A 23,028-nucleotide genomic window follows, 5' to 3' on the forward strand; every position below is an offset into this window, starting at 1 on the left:
GGTGGAGGAATGTGGAGTCTAAAGAGGGAGGGGGGAGAGCAAGATAACAAGCTTCTAAGGGCAAAGGGAACAGAATCATTTCAAAACGAAGAAAACAGATCTGTAGAAACATACGGATACAGGTGAAAATTAAACTTCAGACATTTTCCCAGAGCATTCCCTCTGACACTCTAAATCCTACCAGAAATTTAAAAATGTGAAATGAGAACCAAAGTTCCCAGGTCTTAGCAGTCACTACCATCTAAATGTGCTGCCATGGCCAAGCCACATCCTCTTTGGGGCCTCGGTTTCCCCTTCTGTGAAAGTAACAATACTGAACATAGTGTGTGTGTGTGTGTGTGTGTGTGTGTGTTACTGAGGATTGAACCGAGGCATGCTCTATGTCTAAAATGCAACTCCAGCCCTTTCTTCTTTTTTTTTGGTGGTAGTTGAGAGATCCAGAAGCATTCTACCTCTAAAATATATTCCCAGCTCTTTTTTTTTTTTTTTTTTTTTACACTACTGGGGATGTAACCCAGTGACATTCTACCTCCTAGATACACCCCAGCCCTATTTTTTATTCTTTTATTTTGAAACAGAGTCTCACTGAGCCGCAAAGGGCCTCCTCACTAAGTAGTAGCTGAGGCTGTCCTCGAATTGCAGGATTCTTCCTGTCTCAGCCTCCCAAATGCTGAGATTACAAGCGTGTACCACCACACCCAGCTTTTTTTTTTTTTAAGTAGGGTCTCACTAAGTTGTGGAGAGCCTCACTAAGTTCTGAGGCTGGCTGTGAACCTTTGATCTTTCTGTCTCAGCCTCCCAAGTACTGCAATTACAAGCGTGTGCTACTATGCCCATCTTAAATACACTTTTAAAACTAACCTCCCCCCAATCTGCATCTGATAAATTAAAAACCCCAGGACTAGACAATCCAATAAATCCCCTTTCTTCAGTAATGAGTATAATTTTATTAAATTATCAGGACAAAAAAAAACCTCTCAAACAAGAAAGAACTACTTGTAGTGTTCAGGTTAACTTCCTTAATACTAGTTCCTGTTTAAAATTGGTACAAGTTACAACTCAGTGCGACCCTGTTTCAAAAAAAAAAAAAGAGTAAAAAATAGGGCCAGGGGTGTAGCTCAGAGGTAGAATGCCCCTGGGTTCCATCCCAATACCGCAAAATAAACAAACAATAAAACTGGTACAAGAAGAATATGCAAAAGAAGCTGGGTGCAAAAGAGGCTCTCTACAATACTGGGAGACCCTGTCTCAAAATAAAGAAAAGAGCTGGGTGTGGTGGTATGCTCTTATAATCCCAGCATTTGGGAAGCTGAGACAGGTGGACTGTGCTTCACCAACAGCCTCAGCTACAATGTAGGCCCTTTGCAACTCAGTGAGACCCTGTTTCAAAATAAAAGAATAAAAAAAAATAGGGCTGGGGGTGTAGCTCGGAGAATGCCTCTGGGTTCTATCCCCAGTACCGCAAAATAAAATAAAATAAAGAATAAAAAATAGGGCTGGATGTGGGATGTGTGTGTACCGCAGTACCCCAGTACCACACAAAAAAAAAAAAAAGCAAAAAAGGTGGACAGAGCTGGGTATGGTTGTAATTCCAATACTTGGAAGGCTGAGACTGGAGGATCATAGATTAAAAGTCAGTCTCACGCAGGGTGTAGTGGTGCACACTTGTAATCCCACACTTGGGAGGCGGAGACAGGAGGATCCCGCAGGTTTGAAGCCAGCCTCGCTGGCTTAAGAGACCCCGTTTTCAAATATAAAATTAGGTCTAAAGGGTTCCATTCCCAGTACCACAAAAAAAAAAAAGTCAGTCTCAGAAATTCTCTCAGCAACTTAGTGAAACCATTTCCAAAAAAAAAAAAAAAAAAAAAAAAAAAAAGCCGGACATGGTGGCACACACTTGTAATCCCAATACTTGGGAGGCTGAGACAAGAGACAACTCAGGTTCACGGCCAGCCTCAACTTTGTGAGGCCCTCTACAATTTAGTGAGACCCTGATTTAAAAAAAAGAATAATAGCTGGGCGTGGTGGCGCACGCTTGTAATACCAGCATTTGGGAGGCTGAGACAGAAGGATCGTGGTTCTTGTGGTTCACGGACAGCCTCAGCTACTTGGTGAGGCCCTTTGCAACTCAGTGAGACCCTGTTTCAAAATAAAGAATAAAAAATAGGGTTGGGGGTGTAGATCGGAGGTAGAATGCCCTTGGGTTCCATCTCCAGTGCCCCCCCCAAAATAAAATAGGGCTCGTGGTATAGTTAAGAGGTATATGTCCCTGATTCAATCCCCAGTACCCTAATAAATAAAATAAGTAAATAAATAAATGGCTGGGGGTATTGCTCAGCAGTATAATGTCCCTGGGCTCAATTCCTTGTACAAAGAAAAAAAAGAGGTGGAGAGGAGAAGGTTCACTGCACAGCTGCTCCAGAGAACTGGTACCCAGTGATCAGCTCTGCGGACCTCCTCTGCATTCCTGGAGTCAGCATTTGCCACTGGGGCGTTGCATTCTTCTACTGTAAGGCCACAGCTGATGGGCTGCAGCAGAAGGGCCGTGCATAACTAGTGGAGTTCTCGCATAGCCCATGGAGGATTCATTACAAAGCCAGGTGGCCCTCTGACCCTCTGTCCTTACGCAGGTTCAGCAGCGACAGGAGGGAACTATTCCCGAGATCCACTTCTCAGGATCTGCAGCGGCCCCACCCTTTGGGATGAAGGCAGGGAAAGAAAAGTAGAGAAAATTCTAACCCAAGGAACCAAAGATACTTACAACAGCTCTCTCCACCTAAACCATCATTAGATTGCTTGATGGGTTTATATTGGGGCCTGTGTCATATCGGTATCTCCAATTAGATTACACAATACACACTGCCAAAACCCAAAGTATATCAGAGAATACGTTTACCATAAGAACTGCTTCACATTCTCCAGTACAGGGCAAACCCTCCTTTCAATTCTCTCCACCTAGGTCCCTGGATAACAGTTAACACACTTTGAGGGTCCCTTTGAGTAATTATTGGCCCAGTTACTAAAAAGGGCTTATTGTTAATTTCCTGCAGAGGCCATTAATGCAGCACATTTCCCCCCTGCAGCACATTTTTTAAACTTTGACTTCAACTTGACCTTTCAAAATCTAAGACATTAGCAGCATATGAGAGAGAAAAATAAGTGACTTGTTTCAGGAGTAGGAACCCTGGTTCCATGGCTTCATACAGCCGACTGTTCCTGCTGCTATTCTTAAGATTTTGTTTCTTGGCTGCAAGACACCCCCACCCTTCCATCTTTGATACATTCTGCTTTACTTAAGTCCAATTGCTATGACGACGCAATTTCTTAACACATTATGAAAATACTTCATATGGTCTCTCTTCTTCTATTCTTCCTGAACAGACATGACGGTACGTTTTTCTAAAATACCATGATGAAGGCACTACAAAAGGCCTAAATATTTTCGGATCTGTTACATAAAAGAGATCTGACAAGGTGGTGTAGTCTTGCAAGAATCATCTCAACTCGGCTTTCTGGGCTATTCGTGCCTTTCATTTAAAACAAATCCAACCCTTTAACGTGCCCCTTATTTCAAATATATTTTATTCCAGCACCTAAGAGAGGCTTTTAAAAGCAGTTTTCTTTGTGAAGCGTCTAATACAATTCGCAGGGACAGCTTCCAAACAAAAGACTGCTCTATCATCCCACACTGGCGTGGCTGTACAATTTTTGACAAATAATATACTGCCCTCGACTTAAAATGGCCCAGTTTCTCACACAAAAGAACTCTAAGATATTAAGTTCTTTGATTTGGACCTCTTATCAAGCAAGAGCCGCATCTACCCATTATTTTCAAGGAGATCACAATTGGGGAGGAAAGAAATGTTCATTACAAGGAAAGGAGGCCACGGCCCATCTCCGACCTTTCTGCCATTGGAGGGAGGGCCGTACAGAACAGAATTGAGGTCAGGGAGCCCTTCCGTGCGGGCGCCCCGTCCACCCGCGGCCGGAAACGCGGCCAGTGGAGGTGGACCCCCCCGGGGATGCGCGGGCGGCGGCGCCCCCACCCACCTGCGGCGGGGCCGGGCGGGCGAGGGGAGGGGGCCGGCGGCCTCGCCCCCTCCCCGCGGTGACCTTCCGGCGCCGGCGCCCTCCCCGCGGGCTCCGCGACCCCGAGGCGGCGGCGGCGGCGGGGGCGGGGGCCTGCCGGGCCGCGGGGAGCGGGAGGCCCGGCCGGCTCACCTGTCCGCGCGCGCCCCGCCCCGCCCCGCCCGGGGTGCCCGGCTCCCGGGGGCGGCTGCCGGGGGTCCCGCCCGCCCGCCCCGCGCTCCCGCGGCCCCTCTCACCGGCTCTCGGGGCGAGGGGCGCGGGCACGCCGGGCTGGGGGTGCTGAGAGACGAGGCGCCTCCGCGGCCTTGGCTCGGCGTCGTTCGCTCCGCAGCGGATAGTGGCGGCGACGCGCGCGCCCCGCCCCTTTTATAGGCAGCCGGGCGCGCTCCCGCGACGCGCGGGCGCGAGCGCGGGGAAGCGCGTCGGAGGCTGGGAAGGGGCGGGGCTCCCGCGGGCTCGCCGCCGAGCGCGTCCGGAAGGAGCCGAGCGGCCGTGCGGGGCAGCGGGCGCGCGCGGCGGGCGGCGCTGGTGCAGTGGAGTCGCGGCCTCCGCCCTGGCGGCGCGCCTCCCTTTCCGCAGCCTGGGTCCTCCAATCCCGCCCCGCCCGGTCGGCCCTGCGGAGGATCCGCACCGCACCCCTCCGCCCCTGGGAGGAATCCAGGCTGCAGCGAAGGGCGGGGCAGGGGCGAGCGCTGCAGTCTGGCCAGGGATGCTGCGCGCCCCGGCCGGCCGGAAAAAGCCCCGTCCCTAGGGTGAGGTCACCAGATTGCTCCTCTTCCTGTCCACTCGGCCAGGAGAAGGCTGGCTCTGGGGGCGCACGTCGGCCTGCTCTGCTGGGGGCTGGGGTCTAGAAAAAGAAGATGAATTGGGGCTCCGGGTTGGAGAAGGTGATAAGAAAAAAGGTCAAATCCGGATCAGAAAAAATAAGAACTCATTGAAGCCATAAGTCTGTCATTACAGAGTTTGGAGAGTTAATGATCTTATATTCCTGCAGCAAAAGCTTTCTCACTGATCGCCAGTGGAATAGGGCGCTTGAGGTGTATCTCGTAAACAAGCCATTGAGTTTCCTTTTCTGACAATTGATTGAACTTTCCTTGTGTACTAGGCACCAGCTAGTCATGTGTTATCTTTACTTTTTTACTGAGGAAGGAACCCTGGAACATTCTACCTCTGAGCTACACACCCAGCCCATTTTTCTTTTTCTTTTTTTTTTTTGGTGCGGTACTGGGGATGGAACCCAGGGGCATTCTACCTCTGAGCTACATCCCCAGCCCTATTTTTTATTCTATATTTTGAAACAGGGTCTCACTGAGTTGTAAAGGCCCTCATTAAGTAACTGAGGCTGTCCACGAACTATGATCCTCCTGTCCCAGCCTCCTGAATGCCCGGACTACAAGCGTGCTCCACCATGACCAGCTTACCCGGCCCTTTTTTATCCTTTTATTTTGAAACAGGGCCTCACTAAATTGCTGAGGCTGGCCGCGAACTTGTTTGTGATCCTTCTGTCTCAGCTTCCCAAGTATTGGAACTACAAGAGAGTGCCACCACACCCGGTTCATCTGTTACCATTATATTAAATTTTTGTTTTGTGGTACTGAGGATTAAACCCAGGGGAATTCTATCTCTGGGCTATACCCCTGGCCGATTTTATTTCTTATTTTCTTTATTTTATTTTTAATTAATTTGTTTTTATGTGGTACTGGGGATTGAACCCAGAGGCAGTTTACCTCGGAGTTACACACCCAGCTCTATTTTTTATTTTGAAACAGGGTCTGAGTTGCAGAGGGCCTCACAAAATTGTTGGGGCTGGCTTTGAACCTGCAATCCTCCTGTCTCACAAGTACCGAATCTGGATTGTAAGCCTGTGTGCCACCACACCCGGCTTTTCTTTTTATTTTGAAACTATGACTCAGTAAATTGCTGAGGCTGCCTGCAAATTTGCATCCTCCTGTCTCAGGCTGTCAGGTTCTGAGATTACAGGCATGTGTCACTGCACTGGCTACTTTTTAGTTTTTACAATCAATTTAGGAGGTAGATATTATTTTCCCTATTTACAAATGAGCACCCCGACACAGAAGTGAGATCCTTTGCCCTATGGAAGAGATCTAGCAATGAGAAAAGTTAGGATTTGGGCCCGAACCCTTGGAACTACTGCCTTCTACTAGAAAAGGGAATCAGCAGCTGGGGCCCCAGGGCTCACACCTGTAATCTCAAGTATTTAGGAGGTTGAGACAGGAGGATTGCAGGTTTGAAGCCAGCCTCAGCAACTTCACAAGATTCTATTTCAAAATAAAAAGGAATAGAGTTGTAGCTTGGAGGTAGAATGCCCCTGGGTTCACAATCCTCAGTAAAAAAAATTTTTTTTTTTTGTGGGTCTGGGGGTGGAACCCAGGGGCATTTGACCTCCGAGCTACACCCCCTGCCCTATTTTTTATTCTTTATTTTGAAACCGGGTCTCACTGAGTTGCGGAGGGCCTCACTAAGTAGCTGAGGCTGTCCCCGAACCGCGATCCTCTGGTCTCAGCCTCCCGAATGCTGGGATTACAAGCGTGCGCCACCACGCCCGGCTTAGTAAAAATTTTTTAAAAAAAGAAAAAAACAGGGGGAGGAACTCTGGTGTAGGTGGAGGCTGGGGTTGTAAGAAGAGAAAAACAAGATTCCAACAGTTTCTGTTCCTTACCATCCTGGCAGTTCAGAGGCCTGGCCCTAAACTGCAGCCGTAAGCCTTTGGTTAGAAAACCCTTTCTCTACCCCATTTCTGGGACAGCTGGCCGTAGCCATTGAGAGTAACACCCAGCTCATTCCTGTGTAGCCAGGCAGACTGAGAGCTCTGCACTCAGGAAGGCTTCAGCCTCCTGGTTACCAAGCAGCCCTCCTCTTTAAATAAATATAAAGGCACTGGGCGTTGCACCAGCACTTGGGCCCGGGCCCAGCCCTGCGCTTCCCAGGCCTCTGCAGTGGGGCTGCTGCTTCTGGGCCTGGGATCTACAATCTGTTTTCTAAACTGCCCTGACTGCAACCATAATAGTGAGGGGAAAATTCCCTATTCCCTCCCCACTGGAGTGGAGAGAAAGGGAGTAGCCACACCCCAAAGACAGCTTCACAGAAGCAGGAGGAAGGCGTAGGAGCTGAGAGGCATTTCCTGCAATCTTCTATGCAGAGAAAACAGGGGCCAGGAACAAGGCTCCCTGGGTTATACATTTCTGGAAGCAGCGGCTGGTGTCTGTGGCCTCTTCTCCAGCCAGAAACAGCAAACATTTTAATCAGATATTTAGCTCTGGTTACAAAATGGCTAACACAATCTTAGCCACCCCAAATTTCTAAGATCTGCTCCAACAAAGGATGCGTCTCAGAACTACGGGTTGTTGTTTTTTTTTTCAGTCACCCTGACTCCATAGTGAAATGGGGGTGGGGGGTTACTCCTTCTGTCAAATACAAAACAAACTGGAGACCTAAGAGAGAGCTCTGTTTTGATACAGAAACTAAAATCTTATTTGTTCCTCCTTGTCTGATCTGAGCCATAGCCAAGAAACAGTATACCCAGCGCTTTCTGGCTCCCACTCACTCACCCACCCCATTCTGCATTTGGCACTGGAAATGGGATATTTAAAAAGCCATTCTTCATGTCGTCTTCTCTTGTCTGCCTTCTTCTATTCCCTCCCACCAATCTCAGCATATGCCTACCACTCTCTTGGGTTTGGGGACAGGAAAGGATAAAGCAGAGAATGACCTTCTTTGTTTTCTAAGAGAAATTTAGGGAGGGGGGGCAAAAAAACACATAACTGGTCAGCTACAGATTCTCAGTCACATCTCTCCTGGTCTCCTGAGATGATGGTAAAATTGAATTCTAAGCATCTTCTTCTAGTTTGAGCAGTCCTCTGAAGATTTTACATACACAGTCACCTTAAGCATCTAGGTAGTTCCAGTACAAGTTGTTCAAAAGGTCAACTGTTAGCCAAGCAGAGTAGTGCATGCCTGAAATCCCAGTACTAGGGAGGCAGAGGATCACAGGTTCAAGGGCAGCCTCAGCAACTTAAAGAAAACCTGTTTCAAAATAAAAAGGGCTGTGGGTGTAGCGCAGAAGTAGAATATCCCTGGGTTCAATCCCACACACCAAAAGGGCCGAGCGTGGTAGTGCACACTTGGAATCACAGCATTTGGGAGACAGACAGGAGAATCCGAGTTCACAGACAGCCTCAGCTACTACTTACCGAGGCCCTTTGCAACTCAGTGAGACCCTGTTTCAAAATAAAGAATAAAAAATAGGGTTGGGGGTATAGCTTGGAGGTAGAATGCCCCTGGGTTCCATCCCCAGTACTGCAAAAAAAAAAAAAAAAAGTTAACTATTAGGAAATACACTAATTGTCATGTTCCAGTGTGGAAAGTCACCCACTCTTCCTAGGAGAGACCCTCTACCCCCAGCCCTTACCCCTGCAAATTTCAACGCAGGCATCTGCACTCCTTTCTCCCTGTACAGGAGCTGACAGGGAAGGATCGCGCTGGCACGGGGACTGCCGCACCTCGTCCCCAACATCCTCCTGCAGTGTCAGAGCTGGCCAGGCAGTGGCACAGACCTTCCAACACAGTGACTGGGTGAACCTGGAGAAGGACACTAAGTTAAATAAAACACTTGACACTGAAGGACATGGTTATACGTATGGCCCTGCAATTGTTAGATTCACAGAGGCAAAGGAGAAAGTGGCCAGCAGGGACTGGGGTAGGGTGGCCCCTTACCACGGAAGTTACTGTATCATCGGTAAGTTACCCCTCAAGGGAATGAGGAAGTTCTGGAGATGGGTGGTAGTAACAGGTGCACAACATTGTTAATGTACTTTTTTTTTTTTTTTCTTTTTTGTGGTACTGGGGATGGAACCCAGGGGCTTTCTACCTCTAGGCTACACTCCCATATCTATTTAGTATTTCATTTGGAAACAAGAGTCTCCCTAAGTTGCAGAGGGCCTCACTAAGTAGCTGAGGCTGGCTTCTTACCTGCATGATCCTCCTGTCTCTGCTTCTCAAGTACTGGAATTACACGCGTGTGCCACCACGGCTGGGTCCTATATTATTATTTTTTTTTTTTCTTGAAACACAGTCTTGTTAAATTGCTAAGGCTTACTTCTAACCTGGAATCCTGGCTGGGCGTGGTAGTGCACACCTGTGATCCTAGGAGGCTGGAACAGGAGAATTTCAGGTTCAAGGACTGCCTCAGCAATTTAGTGAGACTCTCAGAAACTCAGCCAAACCCTGTTTCAAAATAAAGTAGGGTGAGGTTGTAGCTCAGAGGTAGAATGCCTGGATTCTATCCCCAGACACACACACACACACACACACACACACACACACACACACACACACACACACAAAATCAACCTGTAATCCTCCTGTCTCTACCTCCCAAGTAGTGGGTATCACAGGCATGCATCAACATACCCAACTAGATTTAACATTTTTTTTTTTTTTACTTAGTACTGGGAATTGAACCCAGGGGCATTCTAGCTGTGAGCTACACCTCCAGCTTTTTTTCCTTTTCCTTCGGTACTGGAATGAAACCCATAGGCATTCTCCCTCCAAGTGACAACCCCAGACTTGTAGTCTTCTTTATTTTGAAATAAGGTCTTACTGAGCTGCAAAGGGCCTCACTAAGTAGCTGAGGCTGTCCATAAACCGCGATCCTCCTGTCTCGGCCTCCTGATTGCTGGGATTACAAGCGTGCGCCACCACGCCCACTCCAGCTCCTTTTAAAATTTTTTTTATTTTGAGTCAGGCATGGTGGTGCACACTTGTAATCCCCGTGCTTGGGAGGCGGAGACAAGAGGATCACACAGGTTTAAAGCCAGCCTCACTGGCTTAAGAGACCCTGTATTCAAATAAAAATATAAAAAATAGGTGTCTGTGAAGCTGGGTGTGGTGGCGCAGGTTTGTAATCTCAGTGCTTGGGAGGCGGAGACAGGAGGACCACGCAGGTTAGAAGCCAGCCACCCTGGCTTAGGAGACCCTGATTCCAAATAGAAATATAAAATAGGTCTGGGAGTGTAGCCCAGAGGTAGAAGGGTTTCAGGAACCCCAGTTCCACAAAAAAAAAAATTATTTTGAAATAGAGTCTCATTAAGTTGTTGAGGCTGGCCTTCACCTGAAATTCCCCTGTCTCCATCTGAGATTACTACACCTGGGAGATTTAACCATTTTTAAGTGACTGTTCTTTATTAAGTACATTAACAGCCGGGCGTGGTGGCACATGCTTGTAATCCCAGCATTCGGGAGGCTGAGACTGGAGGATCGTGGTTCGCGGACAGCCTCAGCTACTTAGTGAGGGCTCTGCAACTCAGTGAGACCCGGTTTCAAAATAAAGAATAAAAAATAGGGCAGGGCGTGTAGCTCGGAGGTCAAATGTCCCTGGGTTCCATCCTCAGACCCCCCCCCCCAAAAAAAAAAAGTACATTAACAATGTTGTGCACCTGTTACTACCACCCATCTCCAGAACTTCCTCATTCCCTTGAGGGGTAACTTACCGATGATACAGTAACTTCCGTGGTAAGGGGCCACCCTACCCCAGTCCCTGCTGGCCACTTTCTCCTTTGCCTCTGTGAATCTAACAATTGCAGGGCCATACGTATAACCATGTCCTTCAGTGTCAAGTGTTTTATTTAACTTAGTGTCCTTCTCCAGGTTCACCCAGTCACTGTGTTGGAAGGTCTGTGCCACTGCCTGGCCAGCTCTGACACTGCAGGAGGATGTTGGGGACGAGGTGCGGCAGTCCCCGTGCCAGCGCGATCCTTCCCTGTCAGCTCCTGTACAGGGAGAAAGGAGTGCAGATGCCTGTGTTGAAATTTGCAGGGCTAAGGGCTGGGGGTGTAGCTTGAAGGTAGAATGCTACTAGGTTCAGTCCCCAGTACTAAAAATGATTAAACCCAAACCATTGCAATGGCTAAAACTAATTATGTCTCTCAGCACCTGGGTGGGAAAGCCCACTCTTCTACAGAGTGGGTCTGTAAAGCTCCGTTCTATTGTACTTTTCAATGCACCATCAAATTTGCTCTAAGATAATATAGGACAATGACATAACAAAACTAGAAACACTTAGCTGGAGAAAATAGGTCAGGCTAGAAAGGAAGCAAGCAGACATATGAGTGCTTGGGTTGAAAATCGAACAGCTCCTAGCATTCTACAGCAAGGAATTTGATACTAGCACCCATATGGAGCGATCATGATCACTGAGGCGACACTCCAGTGGATATCGAACTGGTGGTGGCACACGTCTCTAATCTTAGGACTTGTGAGGCTGAGAGGAAGACTGCAGGGTGGAGGCCAGCCTCAGCAACTAAGTGAGGCCCTCAGCAATTTAGTGACACCCATTTACTTTTTTTTAATTTTTTTTTTTTGCGGGTCTGGAGATGGAACCAGGGGCATTTGACGTCTGAGCTACACCCCCTGCCCTATTTTTTATTCTTTATTTTGAAACCAGGTCTCACTGAGTTGTAGAGGGCCTCACTAAGTAGCTGAGGCTGTCCGCGAATCGCGATCCTCCGGTCTCAGCCTCCCAGATGCTGGGATTAGAAGCGTGCGCCACCACGCCCGGCTTGAGACCCGTTTTCAAAATATAAAATAAAAATGGGGCATGGTGGCGCACACTTGTAATCCCCGCGCTTGGGAGGCAGAGATAGGAGGATTGCGCTGTTTCGAAGCCAGCCATGCTGGCTTAAGAGACCCTGTTTCCAAATAAAAATATAAAAATAGGTCTGGGAGTGTAGCCTGGAGGTAGAAGGGCTTCCAGGAACTCCAGTACCGCAAAAAAAAAAAAAAAAAAAAAAAAGGGTCATTGTGGCACACACTTGTAATCTCTGTACTTGGGAGGCAGAGAGAGGAAGACGGCAGATTCACAGCCAGCCTTAGCCACTGAGTGAGGCCCTCTGCAACTTAATGAGACCTTGCTTCAAAATAAAGAATAAAAAATTGGAGCCAGGTGTGGTAGCACACACTTTTAATCCTAGCATTCAGGAGGCTGAAACCAAAGGATCGTGGTTTGGGGACAGCCTCAGCTACTTAGTGAGGCTCTTTGCAACTCAATGAGACCTTGTTTCAAAATAAAGAATAAAAAATAGGGCTGGGGTATAGCTTAGAGGTAGAATGCCCCTGGGTTCCATCCCCAGTACTGCAAATAAAATAAAATAAGAGACCCGGGTGTGGTGGCGCACACTTGTCATCCCAGCATGCGGGAGGCTGAGACCGGAGGATCAAGATTCATGGAAAGCTTCAGCCACTTAGTGAGGCCCTCTGCAACTTAGTGAGACCGTTTCAAAATAAAGAATAAAAAATAGGGCAGGGGGTGTAGCTCAGAGGTCAAATGCCTCTGGGTTCCATCCCCAGACCCATAAATAAATAAATAAATAAATAAATAAATAAATAAATAAATAAATAAATAATTGGGCTAGGGGTATAGCTTGGAGGTAGAATGCTCCTGGGTTCCATCCCCAGTACTGCAAAAAAGAAACAAATATAATAGGGGTGGAGGTTTAACTCAAAGGTAGTAGAATGCCCCTGGGTTCAATCCTCAGTACCAAAAAATAAAAAAAGAAAGAAAATCGAAAATGGTAGCACATTTTAGTAATCCCAGTAGCTGGGAGGCTGAGACAGGAAGGTCACAGGTTTGTGGCCAGGCTCAGCAATTTAGTGAGGCTCTATTAGAGCTGGGCATGTTGGCACACCCTTATAATTTCAGCATTTGCGAGGCTGAGACTGGAGGATCACGGTTCGCGGACAGCCTCAGCTATTTAGTGAGGCCCTCTGCAATTCAGTGAGACCCTGTTTCCAAATAAAGAATAAAAAAATAGGGCAGGGGAGCTGGGAGAGGTTGTGCACGCTTGTAATCCCAGCATTTGGGAGGCTAAGACCTGAGGATCGCAATTCGCGGACAGCCTCAGCTACTTAGTGAGGCCCTCTGTAACTCAGTGAGAGCCTGTTTCAAAATAAAGAATAAAAAACTGGGCAGGGTGTGTAGCTTGGAAGCCAAATGCCTTTGGGTTCCATCCCCAGACCCGCAAAAAAAAAAAAAAAAAAAATATATATATATATATATATATGTATGGCAGGGTAGCCAGGTGTGGTGGCGCATGCTTGTAATCCCCAGCATTCAGGAGACTGAGACCAGAGGATCGTGGTTCGCAGACAGCCTCAGCTACTTAGTGAGGCCCTTTGCAATTCAGTGAGACCTGGTTTCAAAATAGAGAATTAAAAATAGGGCAGGGGGTGTAGCTTGGAGGTCAAATGCACCTGGGTTCCATCCCCAGACCCACAAAAAAAAAAAGAAAGAAAAAAAAGAAAAGAAAAGCCAATTTTCCAGCAGAGGGTGGTAGTATCCTTTTTTTTCTTTTTTTTGGTGGTACTGGAGGTGAAACCCAGAGGCTCTCTACCTCCGGGCTATACTCCCAGACCTTTTTAAAAATATCTTATTTGGAAACAGGGTCTCACTAAGTTGCCGAAAGCCTCACTAAGTAGCTGAGGCTGGCTTCGAACCCGCGGAATCCTCCTGTCTCAGCCTCCCAAGTGCGGGGATGACAAGCGTGCGCCACCACGCCCGGCTGAGGGTGGTAGTATCTTGAAGGGATGCCTTTCTGAATTCTGCATAAGAGTCCCACGCTGACTGAGACCTAATCCTCAACAGCCCCTCTTCCTAAATTCATTGTTCCCCAACCTGCCCCTGCCCCTGCCACAGCACAAAGAAAATGACAGCATTCGATGGGGCGTGGGGGCGCACCCTTGTAAACCAGCATTCAGGAGTAGCCTCAGCTACTTAGTGAGGCCCTCTGCAACTTCAACTTAGTGAGACCCTGTTTCAAAATAAAGAATAAAAAATAGGGCAGGGGGTGTAGCTTGGAGTTTGAGTGCCCCTGGTTCCATCCCAGTACCACAAAAAAAAAAAAAAAAAAGAAAGAAAGTAAGTTACAGGGAGCAGATGTGGTGGTGCACATTTGTAATCCCAGCTGAGATAGGAGGGAAAGGAAAAAAAGAAAAAGAAAGTTAGTTACAGGGGCAAGTCCAGTTCCTGTGTTTTGCACGTGAGGATAGAGGTTCAGAGCAGGTGAATGAACGACCCAAGGCCACAAAACCTCAAAGTCAATAAAGCCTGGGAGAACTCCAGTGCTCACTCCAGTGCATGGACACTGACGGACCTTAATACTTGCACATCTCTTTTTTGGCGGGGTGTATGGGAATTCAAATCCAAGGCCTTACACATGCTATGTTTTCACTCAGCTATACCTTAAGCCATTCACATCTCTTCTTGCTAGGTAATATAGTAAGTTATTGGTACGTAATTAAAAAAAAAAAGAATGACAGAAAAGAAACAATTTTCTCAAGGTGACAGTCAAGAAGACAAAAAGAAAGTAATACAAACCAAGCCGGCAGTGGTGTACATGCTTGGAATCCCAGCATCTGGGAGGCTGAGACAGGAGGATCTGAGTTTGCAGACAGCCTCAGCTACTTAGTGAGGCCCTCTGCAACTTAGTAAGACCCTGTTTCAAAATAAAGAATAAAAAATAGGGCTGGGGTTGTAGCTCAGAGGTAGAATGCCCCTGGGTTCCATCCCCAGTACCACACACAAAAAAACCCAAAAACTCTATACTTAGACTTGAGTACTAACATACCTCTAATGACTTACAAGGCTCAAGCACAGAAAATCGATCATATTGAATCAACTACATATCAGCAAAATGTTTTTTTATTTTTAAATCAAGCTTTATTACTTATCTTTTGGCACTGTAGTCAGCAATCCACAAAACTGGTTCCTTCAAGCTACTTGAGGACCAGTGAATACACTCCCCCACAATGCACTTAGCACACGAGGGACAGACTTTACGTGGCTGCCTCTGCAGAATATGAGAATGAGTCTTTCCATAAAGCAAATCTAAATTTTTATCTGAATACACGAGTTTTAGACTTTTGCAATAGCTTTTCAGCCAGGCAAATTAATCATCATTCATTACTCAGAAAATGTAAAAAAATATAAAGCAGTTCTCAATTCCTCTTGAACATCTTTTTTTTTTTTTAACACCAATTCACTGCTGTTTATAGATGCTCAATTCATGTATAATTCTCTAAATTCCATCCAGGTTCATCTTAATTCAGACTGAAGGGAAAAAAGGCACCTACTCTGGTGTATGTATCCCCAGATATTAAAGGGCAGAGTTCCAAATTAAGAGGACAAAGCGTGCTCCTTAGCTCAAAATACCACGTCTCTAGCCCTGATCCAGACACCCAGCTACCCATGATGCTCTGGGATTCATTCCAGGACTACAGCACACATTTTCTCTGCATTTACAATTCCTTCACAAGCTAAGAAAGGCAAAACCCCCACAACCCAGATTTGCATGTGAAGATTTGGCCTCAAGCATTAAACGATGCTTTGAAGGGGATTTTAGGACTCTTTCTCTTCCTAGGAATTCATGTGAACAGGAGTGAGGTGAGGGCATGAGACGGAAAATGGCAAGCTCAGTCTAGCTCACGGGGAAGTGGCTAAGGTATGGACAACCTCCTAAAGGTACTAGAGACAGGGGAAATAAAGGACACGAGCAGCTACTAAGCACTCTGCTGGTAACTTCTGCAACAATAAGGAAGGCCGATGTTATCTACTGTGTCATGTGAATGACTTAAGGAGCTATTACGTCTGCAAAGGGACCAAGACTTTGTGATTCACAAAATCTCCTCTCCTAGTCACGTGGTTCAAATATAAAACACACACTGACACATTTCTAAACCTGACATGACTTCTTCCAAACACAGCTGTCTTCAGTTGCTTTATTATTGCCTCTTTGCAACATAATGGTGATGGTGGGTGAGGAAGTCACATCAGGAGCGCCAGAAGGAGGAGGTCAGAAAGCCTTTGGGGGCAGGAATCTCCTTGCGCTGCAAGCACTTCTGGTTAGAGAGAGATGAAGAAAACAGTTACCTTCCTTCCCTTCTCCTTCCTGGATCCCTTCTTTACTAATTTTCTGCACTGCTGGGGATTGAACCCAGGGATGCTTTACTCTACTGACCTACGCCTCAACCATTTTAAATTTACTACTTCTTCTTCTTCTTCTTCTTATTATTATTATTATTATTATTATTATCATCATCATCATCATCATCATTATTATTATTGTTATTTTGGTGCTAGGAAATTGAATACAGGAGCATTCCACCTCAGAGCTATATTTTCAACCCGTGTGTGTGTGTGTGTGTGTGTGTGTGTGTGTGTGTGTGTGTGTGTGTGTGTGTGTTTATGGAGATCAAACCCAGGGGCACTCTACCTAAAATTTCTGGACTTGAAAGGCTGAAACAGGAGGGTCACAGGTTCAAGGACAGCCTCAGCAATGTAGTGAGGCTTTCAACAACCTAGCAAGACCCAATTAAAAAAATAATAATAAGCTGGGCATGGTGGCACACGCTTGTAATCCCAGCATTTGGGAGGCTGAGACTAGAGGATCGTGGTTTGCGGACAGCCTCAGCTACTTAGTGAGACCCTGTTTCAAATTAAGAAAAAAAAAAAAAAAAAGAGCTGGGTATAGCTCGGAGGTAGAATGCCCCTAGGTTCAGTCCTCAGAACCACCACCTAAAGGGGGACACGAGGGTGTAGCTCACAGTGTAGTGCCCCTGGGTTCAATCCCTGGTATTACAGTAAAAGGCGGTGTAGGGGAATAGCTCAGGTAGAATATGCATGGGTAGACTCTCTAGTCGCACTAATAAATTAAGTAAAGGGAGGGAAATACAGCTCAGTGGTAGAGCAACCCTGGGTCCATTCCCCAGTTTTTTTTTTTTCTTTTTTGTGGTACTAGGATTGAACCCAGAGGCATTCTACCTCCAAGGTACACCCCCTAGACATACTTTTATTTTTATTTATTTTTTATTATTATTCTATTTTGGTAGTACTGGGCATGGAACGCAGAGGCCTTCTACCACCGGGCTATACTCCCAGACCTATTTTATATTTTAATTGGAAACAGGTCTTACTAAGTTGCTGACAGGCTAAGTAGCTGAGGCTGGCTTCTAACCTGTGCAATCCTCCTGTCTCAGCCTCCCAAGCACGGGGATTATAGGCATGCGCAACCACGTCCGGCTCTATGTTTATTTTCTGAAACTAGGTCTCGCTAGATTGATGACAGTCTCAGTATTTGCAGAGGCAGGTTGCAAACCTGCAATCTTCCTGTCTGAGCCTCCAAGTACTGGAATTACAAGTGTGTGTCACCATGCCCAGTTCCTTTCTTTCTTTCTTTCTTTTTTTTTTGCAGGTTTGGGGATGAAACCCAGGGGCAGTTGACCTCCAAGCTACACCCCCTGCTCTATTTTTTTTTTTTTTATTCTTTATTTTGAAACAGGGTCTCACTGAGTCACAGAGGGCCTCACTAAGTAGCTGAGGCTGTCTGCGAACCGCGATCCTCCGGTCTCAGCCTCCCAAATGCTGGGATTACAAGCGTGTGCCACCACGCCCAGCTTTCTTTCTTTTTTGGTACTGAGGATTGAACTCAGGGGCATTCATTCTACCTCTGAGGTATACCCCCAGACCTATTTTATAATTTTATTTAGTAACAGGGTTTTGCTAGGGTAATGAGAGTCTCAATAATTGCTGAGGCTGTCCTTACACCTGCAATCCTCCTGTTTCAGCCTCACAATACTGAGATTACAAGGGTGGGCCACCACACCTGGCTCATTCCAGTTCTGCCCCCCCAAAAAATAATAAAATAATTAAATAAATAAATAAATAAAGTCGTGGCACATGCCTATAATCCCAATACTTATGAGGCTGAAACAGAGGATCATAGATTCAAGGACAGCCTCAGCAACTTTTTTTTTTTCTTTTGCAGTACCAGGGATGGAACTGGAACCCAGTGGCATTCTACCTCTGAGCTACACCCCAGCCTTTATTATTATTATTATTATTATTATTATTATTATTAATTATTATTATTAGTGGTACTGAGGGATGGAACCCAAGGGCATTGTACCTCTGAGCTATATACCACCAGCCCTATTTTTTAGTCTCTTTATTTTTGAAACAGGGTCTCACTGAGTTGAGAAGGCCCTGCTAAATAGCTGAGGCTGTCCTCGAACCACAATCCTCCTGTCTCAGACTCCCAAATGCTAGGATTACAAGCGTGCGTCACCACTCCTGACTTCAGCCTCAGCAACCTAGTGAAGCTCTCTGCATTTGATCAAGACCCTGTTTTCACATAAAAAATAAAATAGGGCTGGGGGTATAGCCTGGAAGTAGAAGGCCTGTGGGTTCCACCCTAGTACCATATACACAAAAAAAGTAGTGGTGAAAAAAGATTGATTAAATATACCTTATTTATCTTTTGGGATAGCTGCTTCATTGGCAAAACAGAGAATAATATGTAGAAAGAACATACAATGGCAGCCCTTAGTCCAGAGATAAGGAAGAATTGTTTAAAAAAAAAGCAAAGTTTGAAAAAACTCAAAGGAAGAGAACTACAATTAGTGTTTGGAGAACTAAGACTTGTCAGACACAAAGGTGTGTTCTAAGCCAATAATTTGGGACATGTTAGGCTAAGGCCATCTTACCTCCAAGAACTGCTTAAGGCGTATGAAGGAACCCATCTGTCCTGAGCTTGTGATGGCTTCAATTCTACAGGGAAATAAAAAAGACAAGTGCATCTCAAATATGACTGACAACTCTTCTGGAGAAGTGTTGGTACCCTGTAGATTAAGAGTGAAGGGGAAAGCTGGGCGCGGTGGCTTGTGATCACAGCATTCGGGAGGCTGAGACCGGAGGATTGCAGTTCATAGCCAGCCTCAGGTATTTAGCGAGGCCCTTCGCAACTCAGTGAGACCCTGTTTCAAAATAAAGAATAAAAAAATAGAGCTGAGTTACATCCCCTGCCCGAAACACTAAGTTAAACACTAAGTTGTAGAGGACCTCCACAATACCTAGCTCTTTTTTTTTTTTTTTTTTAGTGGTACTGGGGTTCCTGGAAGCCCTTCTACCTCCAGGCTACACTCCCAGACCTATTTTATATTTTTGAAACAGGGTCTCTTAAGCCAGCACGGCTGGCTTCGAACATGCACGATCCTCCTGTCTCCGCCTCCCAAGCGCGAGGATTATTTTTTTTTTTATTCTTTATTTTGAAACAGGGTCTCACTAAGTTGTGTAGGGCCTCAATAAGCAGCTGAGGCTGGCCACAAACCTGTGGTTCTCCTGTCTCAGCCTTCCAAATACTGAGATTACAAGCGTGTGCCACCACACCCTCATTATTATTTTTTTTGTGTGGGTCTGGGGATGGAACTCAGAGGCATTCAACTTCCGAGCTACACCCCCTGCCCAATTTTTTATTCTTTATTTTGAAACAGGGTCTTGTTGAGTTGCGGAGGGCCTCACTAAGTAGCTGAGGCTGTCTGTGAACCGCGATCCTCCTGTCTCAGCCTCCCAAATGCTGGGATTACAAGTGTGCGCAACCTTGCCCGGCCCACTTTATTTTTTATTTTGACACAGAGCCTCACTAAGTTGCTAAGAGCCTTACTATACTGCAGTAACTGGCCTCAAACCTATAATCCTAATCTTTCCTTAGGCTCCCAAGTACTAGCACATTCCACCACGCTCCGCTCCTAGTATTTTTTTTTTTTTTTTTTTTTTTTGCGGCACTGGGATAAAACACAAGGGCATTCTACCTCAGAGCTATACCCCCAGCCCTATTTTTTTTTTTTTTTTTTTTTTTTTGGTGGTACTGGGGATGGAATCCAGGGACCTTCTACCTCTGGGCTATATCCCCAGACCTATTTTATATTTTAATTGGAAACAGGGTCTCACTAAGTTGCTGAAAGCTTAAGTAGCTGAGGCTGGTTTTGAATTGGAGTGATCCTCCTGTCTTAGTGTCCCAAATACTGGAATTACAAGCATGTACCACCATATCCGGCTCCCAGCCCTATTTTTTTATTCCTTATTTTGAAATAGGGTCTGAGTTGCAAAGGGCCTCACTAAGTAGCTGAGAATGTCTACACAACACGATCCTCTTTTCTCAGCCTCCCAAATGCTGAGATTACAAGTGTGCATCACCATGCTCGGCTTAGCTCCTAGCTTTTTTTTTTTTTTTTTTTTTGCAGTACTGGTAGGTGGAATCCAGGGGCATTCTACCTCCGAGCTATACCCCCAGCCCTATTTTTTATTCTTTATTTTGAAACAGGGTCTCACTAAGTTGCAAAGGGCCTCACTAAATAGCTGAGGCTGGCTGCAAAGCCAGATCCTCCTGTCTCAGCCTCTCAAAAGCTGGGGTTAAGCTGAGTGTGGTGGTGCAGGCTTGTAATCCCTGCGCTTGGGAGGCTGAGACAGGAGGATCACCCAGGTTCGAAGCCAGCCTCTGCTGGCTTAAGAGACCCTGTTTCCAAATAAAATATAAAATAGGTCTGGGGTTGTAGCCTGGAGGTAGAAGGCCCCTGGGTTCCATCCCCAGTACCACCAAAACAAACAATCAAATGCTGGGGTTACAAGCGTGTGCCACCACACCCAGCCCCTAGTATTTTTAATGTGAATATAAAATACTATATAACACTTGGTTTATGAGTTTTACCAACTAAATTCCCAGCTCCCTTGTCAATGAGCTAGATACCTCGGAAAGTATTCCTCTTTGATGAGAAGTATCATCTTCCAGAACTGGCCCTGGTACTGCTTCATGAGGGCATTCCCACACACCTACAGGAAAGAGCAAGCACAGTGAAAGAGGATACCCACCCACAGGCCAGATCCACAAAGCAGGAGAAACCCCTTTGCCTTTCCCTCAGTACAAATCTGTTTAGCTGTGAAGCTTGGTGGTGCACACCTGTAATCCCAGCATTGGGAGGCTGAAACAAGGAAGATCGCAGGTTCAAGGACAGCCTCAGCAAGTAGTGAGACTCATCAACCTAGCAAGACTGTTTCCAAATAAAAATAGAATAGGGCTGGGAATGTAGCTTGGAGGTAAAATGCCAGAGTCCTATCTCCAGTGCCACAAAAATAAAAATAAAAAATTTTGTTTGGTTATAACGCTTCAAAGCTATCTAAATAAAGGAATAAATGGAAGGTCCAGCTGTCCTCTAAGCATTTATACAGCAATACACTCATTCACGAGACTGCCAGGTCTTTCTTTGGCGGTGCTGAGGATGGAACCCAGGGCATTCTACCGCGTGCTACGCCCTATACACCACCAACCCGATTTTTTATTCTTTTTTTTTTTTTTGGTGGTACTGGGGTTCCTGGAAGCCCTTCTACCTCCGGGCTACACTCCCAGACTTATTTTATTTTTGGAAACAGGGTCTCTTAAGCCAGCACGCTGGCTTCGAACCTGCGCAATCCTCCTGTCTCCGCCTCCCAAGCACGGGGATTATAAGCGTGCGCCACCACGCCCGGCTTTTTATTCTTTATTTTGAAACATGGTCTCACTTAGTTGCAGAGGACCTCACTAGTAGCTGAGGCTGGCCATGAACCTGCAATCCTCTTCTCTCAGCTGTCAGGTCTTAATAAATAATTCTTTTAAGCTGGGTGTGGTAGGAAATTTTTATTTGGAAATAGGGTCTCACTAAGTTGCTGAGACGATCCTTGAACCTGCCATCCATTCTTCTGTCTCAACCTCCCAAGTACTGGGATTACAGGTGTTCACCATTGTTTCTGGCTTTAATACCTCTTTTTTTTTTTTTTTTTTTTGGCGGTACTGGGGATGGAACCCAGGGGCATTCTACCTACGAGCTATACCCCCAGCCCTATTTTTTAATCTTTAATTTGAAACAGGGTCTGAGTTGCAAAGGGCTTCACTAAGTAGTAGCTGAGGCTGTCTGCAAATCCAGATTCTCCTGTCTCAGCCTCCCAAATGCTGGAATTGCAAGCGTGCACCACCATGCCTGGCTTCTAGTACCTCTTTTAACTTAAGCTAGAAAACACAACTTTTTTTTTTTTTTTTTTTTTTTGCGGGTCTGGGGATGGAACCCAGGGTCATTTAACCTCCAAGCTACACCTCCAGCCCTATTTTTTATTCTTTTTTTTTTTTTTTTTTTTTTTTGCAGGTCTGGAGATGGAACCCAGGGGCATTTGACCTCCAAGCTACATCCCCTGCCCTATTTATTTTTTATTTTTCATTTTGAAACTGGTCTCATGGAGTTGCAGAGGGCCTCACTAAGTAACTGAGGCTGTCTGCAAACCAGGATCCTCCGGGCTCAGTCTCCCGAATGCTGGGATTACAAGTGTGTGCCACCATGCCCAGCTTATTCTTTATTTTTGAAACCGGGCCTCACTGAGTTGCAAAGGTTCTCACTAAGTAGCTGGGCTGTCCGCAAATGCGATCCTCCGTCTTAGCCTCCCAAATGCTGGGATTACAAGCGTGCGCCACCACGCCTGGCTCACAACTTTCTTTCAATTAAAAAAAAAAAAAAATAATAATAATAATAATAATAATTCACACAGAGAAGGCAAGTACAGTTGTTCAAAAAAGTGAAACCTAGGTTTGTCTTGTGACTTGGGAATAAAATGGTGCAACTGGCCCAATGTTACTTGCAAGCAGGCTCCATTTCTATACGGCTTAGCCCCTCACCGCATTCAGTGTCCTAAGGTGAATTACGTACCTCCAAGAAGTCAAAGAGGAGGGTGGCTGTCACATCTGACAGAGGCTCCATATTTAAGATCTGTGCCAACCAGCGCCAGCCATGACTCAAGCCGTGAGGGTGAATCTGTAGAGAAGTTTGGCCATAATTTGATCAAATTTTACTCAGAGATAGACCTGAACTCCAAGGACATCTAGCACAAGTACATCCTACAGGGCAAAAGTAACATGAGCTAAACTCTGATTTTACTCATTTATTTTTCTCGTACTAGGGACTGAACTTTATCTTATGTTGAAACAGAATATTGTTACATTGCTGAGGCTGTCCTCGAACCTGTGATTCTCCTGTCTCTGCCCCCAAGTTTGTGTCACCATGACCAGCTCAAAG

At 46.1% G+C, this 23,028-nt stretch overlaps 1 protein-coding gene across 2 annotated transcripts in view; it reads right to left on the reverse strand.

Annotated features, from left to right (window-relative positions):
- Positions 1–15,930: 15,930 nt before the first annotated feature.
- Positions 15,931–23,028, reverse strand: part of GLE1 (GLE1 RNA export mediator) — a gene marked incomplete at both ends in the record, with an annotated part of 32,611 nt that continues 25,513 nt past the window's right edge. For both annotated transcript variants that reach the window (XM_080709404.1, XM_080709403.1), the window contains 4 exons: positions 15,931–15,999; positions 18,643–18,706; positions 20,682–20,764; positions 22,663–22,767. In XM_080709404.1, coding sequence (XP_080565530.1) covers positions 15,931–15,999; positions 18,643–18,706; positions 20,682–20,764; positions 22,663–22,767 — 321 coding nt within the window. The remainder of the gene's footprint in view (positions 16,000–18,642; positions 18,707–20,681; positions 20,765–22,662; positions 22,768–23,028) is intronic.

The sequence above is a fragment of the Muscardinus avellanarius genome (genome assembly GCF_963383645.1).
Source record: "Muscardinus avellanarius genome assembly, chromosome: 13".
In the NCBI taxonomy this organism is placed as follows: Eukaryota; Metazoa; Chordata; class Mammalia; order Rodentia; family Gliridae; genus Muscardinus; species Muscardinus avellanarius.